Below are 14,693 nucleotides of genomic sequence, written 5' to 3' on the forward strand. Positions count from 1 at the left end.
TAATCAGACGTTTGTGCATACAAATAACGAGGACTTGATGTAGAGTCGTACGGGAAAAAGGCAAGAGGAAAGGACTGACAGGGAAGAGACGTGGTATGCAAACGTTTGTACTAATAAAATTGGCCATGCAAGTTAGACTATGCACCAAATGTAACTGTAGGAAAAGCGAATGTAAAAAATGAAATTGGAAAGGGGGCCCTTGCGTTAAGTTGAATTCGGATTAAGTATAGTCCAGGATTATATTGTGGAACCGCACGCGGGTAGTTTCGAGGGTGATGATTAGGGTTCATCAACTAAATAGTTGACAAACAACAACAACATATAGTGAATGTTGGGGTCTGGTAGAACATTAGTTACAGAAATGATTGATGTTGTTCTATAGTTGATGGACGAAAGAAAGAAAAGAAAGTAAATGAGTGAGTAAGTGATTATTTCATGTGTGTACTACTTTATATCTTTTGAGGGACTTGCATTTCGATAAAATTGTAATCTATTCTGGGACTGACTGGTGGAGTGAAGGTGCACAATAGAGCCACTACACTTTCTCTTTTGCTTTTGTTCTTCTTCTTCTTCTTCCGTTCTCCACCCGACACGTATGTTCTCTAACTGATCTGTGCAGGTCCTGTGATCCATGGGATACTGATTCTTAACCTGTGAGTTAGAGGTAGCTTAGGAACTACTGCTACAAAAGTCGTTAAAACAAAGTTCAGTAGAAACAAGTGTAAGTCGTAGCGGCAATAGTGTGTGGAAACAAGGAACAACCCAATGGGAACCGTTATCAAGAACTTTCTTGTAGGGGTGTACAAGACACCATCGTCAATCTGTTCCCACATCGTAAGGTTATCGTATACGCCACCGTTGAAATCGAACGGTGTACCTTTAACCAAATGGAACATGATGTATGATCCGATAACATATGTAATGTTCGTCAAAGTCCACGACCATTCGTTGGTGACTCCTGGAAGCAAGTTGAAGAATAGTCGCAACAACCCGATGATGACAATGTGGATGATCCATGCGCCACGCTGGTTGACCCAAGTGGCATTCATGTTTGTCATCATTTGCTGGTCGTTTTCGTCCTCGAACGATTCTGGTTCAACATGCGATATTATACTAGAGGAGCGCCTCCTTCTATGGTCTTTGACAGGTTCAATGCCTGAGGCACTGTTGACGCTTTCTTGCCCATACGATGGGAACGGTTTCAATTGCGACATATCGGGGACAAATCAGGCTGCTAAAAGAGATAAAAAGGTAGAAGGTAATTAACACGTTCGAAAGGGTTGCAATTCACTAAACTGGTTGGTAGATGATGTGATTATGTAGCGAGTGTCTCTGGTAATATGCAATAACACACGAGAGAGGCAGGTGGGTTTCGGTGGGCGTTTTTGTCCCTTCAAAATAAAATTTAACTTTCGAATGACCTTCATATTCCGTTTGAAGAAAGGATATAGAATAGTATATAATAATAATAATATTAATATTATATGGATACCTGTCCAATCCTAGAGGAAAAATACGATAAAACTGAAGAAAAGGGCTGTCAATGGGAAAGGAGAGAGCTGGCAACGGGTCCCAGGGGCCCAAACCAGCGCCTCCAGCGCTGGTGCCGAGGGGCCCCAGCCGATCCTACACTGCAGAGACGAACTACGAACAGGCTAGAATCTCCTTTACGTAAGCGAGAATAAAATATTGATATAGTATGTCACGTGACACAAACCAAACCATCCATTACCCTTTTTTCCTATTTGTCTCTGCTGTCCCTTATGTCCGTGTTTCATCAGGAAGTTCCGGCCGATACAAAGTGTCACCCGGATAACACAAAGTGCAAGTACTCACACTCAGGCCCCCCAAACCAGCTCAGCGCAAAGGCAACGAATGCATTGCCCTTGCATTGCTTCTGCAAACAGGGTAGAACTCTCTCGCACACCCGTGCGCATATGTAATCATTGCAATGCCATTGCCCAGAGCAACTGTTTCTGATACTATAGCTAGTATCAGAGATTGCGAGCCTTGCCTGCGCTTTCCCTCAATTTCCCAGCGTTTTCCCTGCTGTTATTTCTCCAACAAAAAAAAACCCTTTGTCTATACGATTTAGAACAATCAAAGCTATATAAACACGGTAAAAAGCGAAGAAGCTAGTATGATACGTGGCGTCTAATAAAACAAAACACGTAAAAACACAGACAGCCTTAACCAGCACAATCACATCACACAATGGTCTCCCAATTATTTGAAGAAAAAGTATGTCCTGATGCCACTGGAAAAAGATACACACACCGCGCAAACCCGCCTCTCATACTAACAGATGTTTGAATTGAATTTTCCTATTATTGAATCCTTAGGCCAAAGCGGTTAACGAATTGCCATCTACTCCAAACAACGACGAGTTGTTGAAGTTGTACGCTTTGTACAAGCAAGCCACTGTTGGTGACAACAACAAGCCAAAGCCAGGTATGTTCAATCTGAAAGACCGCTACAAGTGGGACGCCTGGGAGTTGTTGAAGGGTACTTCCCAGGAAGATGCCGAGCAACAATACATCGAATTGGTCGATTTGTTGATCAAGAAGTACAGTGCTTAGATATGAGGAGGGACAAACTAGCGTGGCCAGACCCCGCGCTGGGCCGCCGCCGCCGCTTGCCCATCTCATTTTGCTTTTAATTGTTGTCAATGCCATGCAATGCCATGATTATATAAACAAAGAGTGTTTTTAATTTTAAATTTAATATCACATGATCACGAATTTCCTTCTCCTTTTTCGTTACCCGGCAATCACACGGAGGAAAAAAAAAAAGAAGTTTCCCAGTTTCCCAGTTTCCCAGTTTCTTTTACAGTGGCAAAATGCCGGCGCCAAGGGTAAGAGACGGCTCGATCTATGTATACGTTATTTACGAGTGCGTGTGTTCACCTGGCCATCCGAGGCGACAATGTCGTTGCCAATTGACCACACAGACACCTAACTGCTCGGAAAAGCGCTGTGGAAATTGCTCTTCTCTTGCCCAGATGGACTCCCCCCCCCCTCGAACTAATCCTCTTTTAGTCTGTCTTAGTATATATATCAGAAATGTCAAGAATATCAAAATATAAAATAAAATAAAATTAAAATAAAATAAAATTAAAATAAATAAATAAATAAATAAATAAATAAAATTGTAACAATAACATTTGAACGGATAGCCAGGAGAGATAAGGCATTAGTTTGGTGAGTTACTTCATCGCACAACGTGCTAGGACTACTGGAAATACATACAACAACCAGAAAAGACGGTGTTCACGAGAAATAGAAACATATATTGTTACTATTAGCCAATAGTCAAATTTTTTTTTTTTATTATTATTTGATATCAGTTGTTTGTTGTTGCTGCGATGTCTGCATCTGAAGTAGCCCAATTCTTGGAGAATATCATCGTCACACCGGACCCCACGGTTCGTCTCCAGGCAGAAACGACTTTGAAGAAGCTTTCCAATGATAATTTCTTGCAATTTGCCGGACTTTTGTCTCAGATTTTGGCCGATTCGTCGGTTCGTCTTGAAGCAAGGATCCTTGCTGGTCTTACATTGAAGAATGAGTTGATTTCGAAAAATCCTACCAAGGCCCAGCAGTTTGCCCAACGTTGGTCTACGCAGATAGATCCGGATTCTAGACACCATATCAAGCAGTTTACCTTACAGGCGTTGGTAGACCCTGAGACGCGTGTGGCTAATGCTGCTGCGCAGCTTATTGCAGCTATAGCTGAGATTGAGTTGCCGTTGAACCAATGGCCAGAGTTGATGAAGATCATGGTGGACAATACGGCCCAGGACCAGCCAGAAAACGTGAAAAGAGCCTCCCTCTTGGCCCTAGGTTACATTTGCGAAAGTGCAAACCAAAGTGACGAGACTTTGATTAACCAGTCGAACAATATCCTTATTGCCATCGTGCAAGGTGCACAGTCAAACGAACCTTCCAAGGTGGTCAGACTAACCGCTTTGAATGCATTGGCAGACTCCTTGGCCTTCATCAAGAACAATATGGAACGTGAGGGTGAGAGAAATTACTTGATGCAAGTTGTTTGCGAAGCAACACAGGCACAGGACGAAGATATCCAGGCAGCCGCATTTGGGTGTCTCTGTAAGATCATGTCCTTGTACTACTTCTACATGAAACCTTACATGGAACAAGCTCTATTCGCTTTGACCGTTGCTACCATGCAATCTTCAAACGAAAAAGTCGCGGCAATGGCTGTCGAATTCTGGTCCACCATTTGCGAAGAAGAAATCGATATCGCTTTTGAACTGTCCCAGTACTCCAATCCGGGCCTAGAGTCTTACAACTTCGCCCTGGTCTCTATCCAGGAAGTCGTACCTACTTTGCTACAACTTTTGACCAAACAAAACGAGGATCCCGATGATGATGACTGGAACGTGGCCATGTCCGCTGGTGCATGTTTGCAGTTGTTTGCTCAAAACTGTGGTAACTTCGTAGTAGCGCCCGTCTTAAACTTTGTTGAACAGAATATCACAAGCGACAACTGGAGGCAACGTGAAGCCGCCGTTATGGCCTTTGGTTCCATCTTAGATGGTCCTGATAAAACCCAATTGACCAGTCTAGTGCACCAGGCCCTACCACCGATCTTGAATCTAATCAATGACCCTGTTTTACAGGTAAAGGAAACTGTGGCATGGTGTATCGGTAGAATTGCAGACTCCGTTGTTGCTGCTATAGACCCACAAGAACATCTTTCTGATGTGATTAACGCTTGTTTGATTGGTTTAAAGGACCACCCAAAGGTTGCTACCAATTGCTCATGGACCATTATCAACCTTGTCGAGCAATTAGCGGACACTCCATCTTCTCCAATATACAACTACTACCCAGTATTGGTAAGTGCGCTATTGGAGGCCTCGAACAGAACGGATAACGAACATAATGCAAGAGCTTCAGTATTCTCAGCATTGACCTCTCTAGTGGAGTTTGCTAATGATCAAGTAGGTGAGACTACGACATCAATCTCTACCTTCGTCTTGGATAAGCTAGGCCAAACCATGCAAGTGGATGAAGCCCAACTTACAGCCGAGGATAGACAAAACCTCCACGAACTACAATCAAACATACTTTCCGTGTTGGCCGCGGTAATCAGAAAGAATCCACAATCGGTTAACCCTGTTGCTGATATGTTAATGGATCTTTTCATGAAGCTACTAAGTAAAAGTGATACTACCTACGTGGAGGATGACGTGTTTTACGCTATTTCAGCCTTAGCTTCCGCACTGGGGAAGCAATTCCAAAAATACTTGGAAACATTTTCCCCATACCTAGTAAACGCACTAAATCAGGTCCAATCCCAAGTCTGTATTACTGCAGTGAATTTGATTGCAGATATTTCAAACTCTTTAGAAGATGACTTTAAGAGATTTGCACCCTCTTTCATGAACGTTCTTGGACAGATGCTTTCTTCTCCAGATGCAAAGAAGGAATTACAACCGGCTGTTCTATCTGTTTTTGGTGACATTGCTACCAATATTGGATCCGACTTTGTTCCATACTTGTCCCAAGTGATGTCTGTGTGTGTCATTGCACAAAACTATAAGCCAAACTATAATTCCTCAGATGCCCTTGACTATCAATACAAACTATACGAATCAATCTTGGACGCATATGTTGGTATAATAACTGGGTTACATGATCAACCGGATGCTTTGTTCCCATACACTGGTTCTATTTTCCAATTTATCAACCTGTTGGCCGATAATCCAAGTGTTTCTTTGGAAGAATCTATTGCAAGAACAGCAGTAGGTATTGTTGGTGATATTGCCGCAATGTACCCTGACGGAAGACTAAAACAATTCTATACACAACCATGGATGACAAAGTTCATCAAGGATGTCAAGTCTAACCAATCATTTGCACAAACTACAAGGGACACTGCTAGATGGGCCAGAGAACAACAAAAGTTGCAATCCAACTTGTAGTAGTCTCATACGTCCACCCCAAAGCTTCAAAGCTCTTAATGCTCTCATGTTCAGTCACGTTTATTATACCCTCTCTCTACCTCCTTCCCACCTCCTTCCCATCTTTCCTCCTTTTTTCTCTATTATTACTACCTCTCTATTATTACTCACTCACTCACTCACTCATTATTGCACTACTTATTATTCTACCCTTGTACTTTATTTAATTACTCATTACTCATTACTCATTACTCATTCATCTGTTTTCTTTTCAACTCCTCACCTCTCCATTACTTACGGCACTTTTCTACAAAAGCACCCCTTGCCCTCTGCTATTTGTTGTTGCCGTACTTTTAGCATTTTATTCCCAACCATTCCGTTGCTTATAATTTTACGAATTCACCATTATACGGCAAACAATATCTGTTTAATATATCCATACATTTGCATTCACTTTTATAGACATTTTAATTCAATGTAACAAGTTACACTGGTACAAATATTAATTAATAGGCAATTGGTCTGCCTTTCCATTTATGCCGTTGTCGTCTTTTTAGTCACATGATTTATATCTCTATTTCACCAACAAAATATTAGAGTAAACATGATAACAGGATAAAAAGACTTCAGCGCTACTATTTGTTAAGGACGAACAAGGAAGTACGAAAGCAAACAATTGCAGCACTTTACGATGTCAGAATTAACTGCATTGCAATCCAGGATCCCATTTGATGATACGTACATTTTGTATGATCCCAATGACAAACTTTCATTCATCTGTTGTTACTTTTCACTTTTACCCGTTGGAATATTAGTGTTTTACTTCTCATGGTTCATCATAACGCGAGAGATAGAGGCTATTATCCTAGCAGGAGGCCATGTTTTAAATGATATCATCAATAATATTGTTAAGAATATTGTTAAAGAAGATAGACCCGTTGATTTTGGTACATTTCAGAAAGATTCGGTAAGGTCAGGCTATGGTATGCCAAGCGCTCATTCCCAGTTTATGGGGTTCTTTGGCATGTATGTTGGTTTACGTGTGTGGTTTCAATGGGGTGGGCTAACCAAGGTACATAAAATCTTGGCTAGCATATTGATTTTAGTAGCGGCTATTGGTGTTATTTTTTCAAGGGTGTATTTGGGATACCATACTCTGAAACAAGTTGTGGTAGGAGCATCAATTGGAGCATTATTCGGATCTTGCCATTTCATTGCATCAACATTAGTAAGATATCTGGGTATAATCGATTGGTTGTTGTCATGGAAATTGTTCCAGTGGTTCTTAATCAAAGATTCTTGTTTCCAAGCTCCATTCAGTTTGAGAGACGAATATAATGCATATCTCGAAAGAAGGAAATTAGAGCCAAAAACCAAAAAGGAATAATCCATATACCTTTTTGTTTTGCATTAAATTACCTACATACATATTTAGAATATTAAAACAAACCAAGCTTTTGCGACCTTACAAACCCCACTAATTTAAGAGGGTATAGAATTAGTGTTTCACTACCAAAAGGAGAATAATAATAATAACAGTAGAATTGATAAAAACAAATATAATAATAATAATAGGCTTTTCATTATTATAGCGTATGCCTACTTATTCCAATCCATCCTAACAGGAATTCTCTTCACACTATTTTCGAAAGGTCCAAATGAAATTTCAATCAACTCATCCCTGGTGAATGAAAGTCGAGGAATTTCTGAGCAAGAAAAGGCCATTAAGTATCCGTATAGAACCCTTAGAGTAGACTCATGTCCAATAATTAAAATATCACCACACATTCTCTCCATCTCTAGTAGAAGAGGCTCCATTCTTACTGCTAAGTCGTGATAAGATTCTGCTCTTGAAAATCTGAAATGATATGGATCTTTTAGATATTCTTGATATTCGCCTGGGAATTTCTCACTAATTTCTTCATCAGTCATATCAGCTACAACACCAGGATGAAGTTGCTGTAACTGTGATCTCTGCCTTACTGATATGCCAAGTTCTGCGAAATATTTGGCCGTGTCATAAGTCCTTTTCCTTGGTGCAGTCCAAACGACGAAGGAGTCATCATCTACACCATCACCACTTGCAGGCTGTCTGTACATTGCATTTCCGGTAGACTCGGATCTTTTTAACGATGCACTAGTTGCAACTAATGGTGATTTACATCTTTCGGTCAAAGAAACTAGAGATGGTGTTCTTTGCACTTCTGGAGTGGGCGTAGTAGTGTCATTAGCATTAAGTCTTCTCTTGTTAATCTGTTCAAGAACAAGGTCCGTTAGTACCCTGGAATACTCTAAACCCTCTTCGTTCAACTCCTCATCGTCGATGTACTTATCCTTGTTACTCGTTCCGCAACGTGCAAAATAAACACAGCCCTTTTTATCACGAAGATTCATTAGGAAGAAGACAATTTTGTTGATCAAGTAACCGTAGTTATTATTGTTGACGGTCAATTTCTCACCGAAATTGATATATTTCACATAGCTCAAGTTTTCATCGGGACTCATTTCTTCGTAGAGATGCTTATTTGCCTGGAGCCTTTTCATAAAGTCTTCTTCAGCGTACTTGGTAGACCAACCCTTATAATCATCAGATTTCAGCGCGAGTTCGACATTTCTTTTAACCAATTCCTGATCTGTGACTACTGACTCAATGAAAAGCACTTTGATGTGCATCTTACTGAATGACTTTTCAATGAAAGATCTGTCCTCTCTCAAGATATTTAAGGCATCGTAAACAGCCAACTGACCCTTCTTTGCATCAAAGAACTCCATCATATCTTGTATAATCTTATCTTGAATATCCTTTCTAAACTTACAACCCTCCTTTGAACTAGGCTTCGCAGAGAAATAGTCATCTGGGACCTCGCCCCTTTCGGTTTTAACCTTTTCTCTTCTGTACTCCGAAACATGGAAAGATCTGGTGCGAACACCTAACCAACGCGTATACCTCGTAATAGCAACTGAAAGTAGCGTCTTAGATGTGGCTGGAAGTCCCACAAGCACAATCAGAATCTTTCCTGCGTGGAACAAGCGTCCAGATTCAGTCGAATATAATTGACCTGGGGAAATATAATCCTTTGTGACATCAGTGTGAACACCATCAATAAGTCTGTTGATTACATCGGGTTTCTTGTCAGCAGACCCACTAGACCACCTTTTTCTAGTCCTAGCCATGTGGTTTCCTGGCAATGGCTTCGTGATCACCACTTCAGACCCAAGTCCGTTGATCAATTCGTCATCGTCAGACAGAATGGCCGACATATCTCCACTTCCTTTCAACCTATTCTCCTTGTAATTTAAGTTATAAGCAAAATAATGATAGTAAATCCAGATGCACTTGTATTCAGGATCTATATACCTTTAGCTGGCACTACTACTCATTCCAGCCCCTCCTCTCTCTTTTTATGGCTTAAACACACAATATGTATATAATATAATATTATATATTATATTTACATTTATCTTTTGAAATGTAATCGGTTTTCCGGAAGATCTACTAGTTAAAATGCGAGACACCAATTTCAAGAGACTTTTGAATATACTGGTAAGATACAAAAATGCCAAAGTGGATACAGAAGTGTGTCTCGACTAATATCGAGCAATGCAGGCAGTAGGATTGTTTGTAATGTTGCAACACAGTTGCCTTTTTTTAGAGTGTTTGAGGTGGAGAGCAACACAGGTCAGTAAGGGGACAACTGAGATGGAGGTTTTCGGAGTTTCTGTTACGATATCTTTCTTGAAAATGTGAGGATTACACTTATATAATAAGACTAGTGAACATGATTATAGAAGATAATTATTGAAATATGAATAATCTTAACAACCAGTTTATTCCAATTTACCACCCTTTCTTTGGATCAAGGCCTTTCTGTCCTTGTCCAAGTGCAACTTGGTGATGACAACCTTAGATGGGTGGATGTTGGTTGGAACGGAAGCACCGTTGGACTTTTCCTTGGTCAACTTGTCAACTTGAACAGCGAACTTCAATCTGTAGACAGAGGAGACCTTACCTTCTTGACCCTTCTTGGAACCACGGACAACCAAAACTTCGTCATCCTTTCTGATTGGCAAAGCCTTGACGTTGTATTGTTCTCTCAACTCCTTGGACAAAGGAGCGGACAAGAACACACGACGTTCAGAGGATGGGGCAGTGAAATAAGCCTTTCTGGCCTTTCTTCTGTCAGAGGAAACGTCTGTAAAAAAAGGTGTGATGAATATTATTATCACGAACGAGATGTTAGTAAAACTGTGTTTTTGCTATGAGATAGAGAGCATATAGGAACGGAATGTAGTGGGTTACCATAAGTTAGAGCTCTAAGAAATAACTAAACGTCATTCAGTCACCTGATGGATATATAACCTTATCTTTTGACACAACACGCTGACTGGTACCCTTTCCCGGGAAAGTAGGTCCGCATCAAACAGGAACGGTTCTCTTGTGTTATTAAGCTATCTGTGCAGATAGCACTTAGAAAGTCATCATGAATATAACTTGCGTTCTAAACCTAATATACCTGCTTATTATCGAAGGACTTTTTTCTCACAATTATCATTATATCAGTAGCTTGACCTATTTCATTATCTTATGTCTGCAACTTATGGAATAATCTTTGAGGCGCACACACATTGCTTAAACCTATATTGTTGTTAAATGTTATATTTTAGTCCAATTTCATATCAGTAACCCATCAGTAATTCCTATATTATCATGCTAGTTTTAAAATGTAGCTCCACATACCTAGAGATTGCTTAGCCATTGTATCTGTTCTGGTTTCTTGAGCCTTGCTGCTACCCTATAATCACTACCTATGTACACATATACTCAACTGTATATTTGATCATTTGATAGTATTCAATATAATTGAATTTCTCTGGCGAAGGTTGGTGAAGCTGGTGAAACTCTGAGACGGGAGTCTAGCCCGTGTGCCAGTAGTATCGTGCCAGCCAGTGGGTACAGGCTCCATAGAGAGGCCAGACCTGCCGGCTCTACCTAGGAAGCAGCCTAGCAGGTCTGCCAGTCCAGGCGGGAATGTGATTCCACAGGACGGTAGTGGCTAGCTCCAGCGGGAACACGAGTGAGACTGGGCTGACCAGTAGGAAGGGCTCTCTCTCCTGCGGTAGGAGATCGCCCCTACACGATGGGCTCTGTCGTCAACCCTCCTAGTAGACTGTGGGAAGGGCCACAAGGAAACGGACTGACGCTGGCAAAACAAGAGTTTCCTATTATGGAACTATATAAATTTCATGACGAAAATTAAATATAACGAAAAGAAAGCAAAGAAATATATGGATGTACAGGTGCACAGTCACAGCTCGTGCTTGAAAACCTGAGTTTTTACCAAGAGGTAAAGAACCAGAAAAAAAAAAAAACAAAATTAAAAAAAATAAACGATACAGCACAGGGTAAAGTTGAAGTAGCAGTACCACAGAGAAACAGTTGATGACCATCCAATAGTAGGCTGTGTTTCTCGAGGAATTTTTTTTTATTTGTTTATAGATCCTTCCTTCCTTGTACGCGGAAATATAGATATATTATTAACTAGCTATTTTTCAAATTTTCAGGAATTCGATTTAAAAAAAAATCACTTGCAGAAAAGAAAGCCCCTCCCGGGACTCGAACCCGGATCACATCCACCGGAAAAATGTATGCTAACCATTGCACTAAAGGGGCTGTAAAAAGTGCTTTGAGCACTTAAATCATAATCCGTTCATACCTGGAAGTATGGAATTTTTAGTTAGATTGAAGTGCAAATTTTGAGAAGGTTAGTTCACTCAATAGCCTACAATTTCAAAACGACTAGTGACCACACAACCGTGCCACCATCGTTTTACTTATAAGGGGTGTACCGTATATCCCCATCACTTTTCTCTTAATTTGTTCCGCATTTTTTTCATTTGTATATATATTTCTACGCTATATTAATGAATATGTTAAATGAAAAGCACGGACACAGTTTTCACTTAATCCTGAATTACTATTACTGAAAGTGCGTGAAGAGTAGAAGAACATATATAACGTTTGAACCGTTTGCATTGAAACCCCAACCAGAAGTAATATACAAAAATGCTACGTCGATCTGTGTTAAAACCTTCAATTTTCAGTCAAAGGAAATTTTCTTCCATAGCATTTACCAGACCTGTTACTATAACGTCTACTTTCAAGACAAGGCACTTCGCTCTTCAATATTCCACCTTTAATGCACAGCAAAATAACTCTAACAACCAACATAAGAACACCAAAAAGATTCCATTATGGCCCCGGATTAAAGCTTTCACTTCCTTTACCGTATCTGGGATCTTGGTAGTGGGTGCTACCGGTCTAGCGGGTATTGTTATTTATTTGATTGGCGCAGAGTTGTTTTCTCCCTCAGGGGACACCCAGATCTTCAACCGTGCCGTAACAAAGGTTGAAAATGATGAAACAGCTAGAAAACTACTCCAGTGCAACGATACAGCAACTTCTAAGGAAAGATTAAAGGCATATGGGGAAATTCTAACTGATGATAAATGGACAAGGAATAGACCAATTTCATCTACCAAAAAAATCGATAAAGAGGGTAAAGAACATTATTTCATGAGATTTCATGTAGAATCAAAGCAGAAGATGGGGATGGTTCACGTCGAAGCAAAAGAATCTGATGTCAACTATCAACCAGACTTTGTCTCTATGTATCTTGATATTCCAGGTGAAAAACGTCATTATCTCATCAAACCGCATTTAAATATCATCACTAGACCAAAAGGGTTTTTGGGGGTTAATTGGGGACCTAAAAAGAATTAGGTGTTATGAGAAATGAATGACAATCAATAATGCGCTGAACTGATTTAATAATCAACCAATATTCAGATTCAAGTGAACCCTTAATTCCACTTTTTATTACTTCCTGCATTTTTCAATACATAACCAAAATTCAATAAATTTAACGAACATTCGATGACTTCTCTTGATCTCCATTCAAATGATTGGAAGATACTTTCCGACTAAAAACTGAACAACTTTATTTATTATTATTTTTGATTATCTCAAATGATATATTTTCTCTGTCTATCTATGGATGTCAATTTTTATTTATAAAAAGAGGACATATATGCCCGCAGTTAAGACCAAAAGTAAAGACCAAATTTTCTCTTCATTACCTTTATTACTGAATTCCTCATTCTTATCTTCTGAAACGTTTTTAGTCGGCTTGGACTTGGCGGACTCTTTAATTGAATTCACCACTGCTTCACATTTTCCTTTCGTCTTGTAACTTTTGAAATTGAAATAAAAGTCCTTATTCGAAAGGGGACATTCATTGTTATTTTTATCTGAGTTATAATAGAGTTTACTCAATTGTAAACTCAATTTCTGCTTTGCATTACAGTCAGAATATTTTCCATATTGACCGTCTACACCGTTACTTTCTATGTCAGAACAATCAACCTGGGCACAGATATAATCAAAGTAATTCTTGTAGGATTGTGAGTCCTTCAAAGAAGATGAAATACAAGGTAAATTTTCCTCTAGACACCTGCATTTATCGGAGTCTGGTTGAGGTGGGAGGTCAATGGATGCCTTCCATAACATGCTCTTCTGGGGACACTTCCTCTTGGTGGATTTATGATTTTCTAGATGCTTTTGAATGGTAATGGTTTTTGGTTTAGCTTTACCAAATTCATTTTGAAGGTACTTGAAATCTTCCAATTCAATGACCTGTCCATTCTTTGTAACCTTAACCACTCCATATTCGTTCTCTTCTTCAAAATACATGTACACTAATCCCCCAGACCACACTGGGGTCATCAATGGTCCATAAAGGGCACCTACCTCTGTGAATGGACGGGGTCTAACTGAATTACATCCAAATTCAGAAAAGAATACTGGCACAGGGAAATTCTTAAACTCCAGTGTTCTTTCTCTGTAACCACTTCCACCGTAACTGGAATATCCACACCATTCATACATATTAATTCCATAGAAGTCCGCTTCAAATTCCCCGCAAACAAAATAATTTGCCAAAGAATCCCTAGTGTCACTATCATCATTTGTCGAGTACCCAACAGGCACATTACGATATGGTGCGCTTGCAATATGCTTTTTGATATCTCTTATTGAAGCTTTAACAAATGGAGAAGCATCAGTATTTGTTTTATCATTTGTGACTTCGTTACCAGCAAAGTAGCCTAAGACGTTGTCATATGTACTCATGGCATCAACCACATCTTTGTACCGTTGGAAAATTTGAACGTCCCATGTTGGAAAATCTCGTGAAATCGAAACATCAGGTTCACTCAAGTCTAACAAAACGTATATTCCAGCATTGGCAAATGCCTCCATACATTCATCATGATTTTTTGTTGGATCTATTGAATAAACGCGCACAGTGTTAACATGTAACTTTTTCAAATACGGAAGATCTCTTAAGCAAATGGAAGTGTCTGCTAGAGGATCAATGTAATTGGTCTCGTAGATTATTCCATCAGCGCTTACCTCATCTAAGGCTCTACTTGGTTGGTATGCAATCCCTTTAATGAAGAACTGTTCTTTAGTCTTGGAGTTAAAGAATTTGTTTCCATACGCTTCAATTGGAGCTAATTTGACACTCGATGAGTTTTGCGCCGATATCAATCGGAGAAATATCAACGAGACCCAATAATATTTAAACAACATGACCGTTGATTGGTTTGCCCTTCAAATCACAAGATATAAACACATGACACATTGAATCTTATCTTTGTGTGGTTTCTTAGCTTTATATACTCCGACGTCAATTTCCCAAAACAT

At 39.7% G+C, this 14,693-nt stretch overlaps 8 protein-coding genes and 1 non-coding gene across 9 annotated transcripts; 4 read left to right on the forward strand and 5 right to left on the reverse strand.

Annotated features, from left to right (window-relative positions):
* Window positions 1-602: 602 nt before the first annotated feature.
* ORM1 lies at window positions 603-1,214 on the reverse strand (the record flags this gene model as incomplete). The annotated part of the gene is made up of 1 exon (XM_022820168.1): window positions 603-1,214. One exon carries the CDS (start codon window positions 1,212-1,214, stop codon window positions 603-605), a length of 612 nt encoding a protein of 203 aa, XP_022676658.1.
* A 1,000-nt stretch (window positions 1,215-2,214) lies between these two features.
* ACB1 (long-chain fatty acid transporter ACB1) lies at window positions 2,215-2,579 on the forward strand (the record flags this gene model as incomplete). Its single annotated transcript, XM_022820169.1, has 2 exons — window positions 2,215-2,241; window positions 2,343-2,579. The coding sequence occupies 2 exons, from the start codon at window positions 2,215-2,217 to the stop codon at window positions 2,577-2,579; spliced, it is 264 nt and encodes an 87-aa protein (XP_022676659.1).
* Window positions 2,580-3,364: 785 nt separating this feature from the next.
* KAP95 (karyopherin beta) lies at window positions 3,365-5,950 on the forward strand (the record flags this gene model as incomplete). The annotated part of the gene is made up of 1 exon (XM_022820170.1): window positions 3,365-5,950. The coding sequence occupies one exon, from the start codon at window positions 3,365-3,367 to the stop codon at window positions 5,948-5,950; it is 2,586 nt and encodes an 861-aa protein (XP_022676660.1).
* Window positions 5,951-6,620: 670 nt separating this feature from the next.
* Window positions 6,621-7,316, forward strand: CAX4 (dolichyldiphosphatase; the record flags this gene model as incomplete). The annotated part of the gene is made up of 1 exon (XM_022820171.1): window positions 6,621-7,316. One exon carries the CDS (start codon window positions 6,621-6,623, stop codon window positions 7,314-7,316), a length of 696 nt encoding a protein of 231 aa, XP_022676661.1.
* A 212-nt stretch (window positions 7,317-7,528) lies between these two features.
* KLMA_50193 (bifunctional fructose-2,6-bisphosphate 2-phosphatase/6-phosphofructo-2-kinase) lies at window positions 7,529-9,190 on the reverse strand (the record flags this gene model as incomplete). The annotated part of the gene is made up of 1 exon (XM_022820172.1): window positions 7,529-9,190. One exon carries the CDS (start codon window positions 9,188-9,190, stop codon window positions 7,529-7,531), a length of 1,662 nt encoding a protein of 553 aa, XP_022676662.1.
* Window positions 9,191-9,757: 567 nt separating this feature from the next.
* On the reverse strand, window positions 9,758-10,482 carry RPL26B (60S ribosomal uL24 domain-containing protein; the record flags this gene model as incomplete). The annotated part of the gene is made up of 2 exons (XM_022820173.1): window positions 9,758-10,186; window positions 10,444-10,482. 2 exons carry the CDS (start codon window positions 10,480-10,482, stop codon window positions 9,758-9,760), a joined length of 468 nt encoding a protein of 155 aa, XP_022676663.1.
* Window positions 10,483-11,527: 1,045 nt separating this feature from the next.
* KLMA_R503 lies at window positions 11,528-11,601 on the reverse strand. The gene has a single exon. It is a non-coding gene; the product is annotated as a tRNA-Arg (tRNA).
* Window positions 11,602-11,993: 392 nt separating this feature from the next.
* On the forward strand, window positions 11,994-12,710 carry TIM21 (Tim21p; the record flags this gene model as incomplete). The annotated part of the gene is made up of 1 exon (XM_022820175.1): window positions 11,994-12,710. One exon carries the CDS (start codon window positions 11,994-11,996, stop codon window positions 12,708-12,710), a length of 717 nt encoding a protein of 238 aa, XP_022676664.1.
* Window positions 12,711-12,998: 288 nt separating this feature from the next.
* On the reverse strand, window positions 12,999-14,579 carry GAS2 (1,3-beta-glucanosyltransferase; the record flags this gene model as incomplete). The annotated part of the gene is made up of 1 exon (XM_022820176.1): window positions 12,999-14,579. The coding sequence occupies one exon, from the start codon at window positions 14,577-14,579 to the stop codon at window positions 12,999-13,001; it is 1,581 nt and encodes a 526-aa protein (XP_022676665.1).
* Window positions 14,580-14,693: the final 114 nt, after the last annotated feature.

Source organism: Kluyveromyces marxianus, chromosome 5, assembly GCF_001417885.1.
Source record: "Kluyveromyces marxianus DMKU3-1042 DNA, complete genome, chromosome 5".
Taxonomy (NCBI): domain Eukaryota; kingdom Fungi; phylum Ascomycota; class Saccharomycetes; order Saccharomycetales; family Saccharomycetaceae; genus Kluyveromyces; species Kluyveromyces marxianus.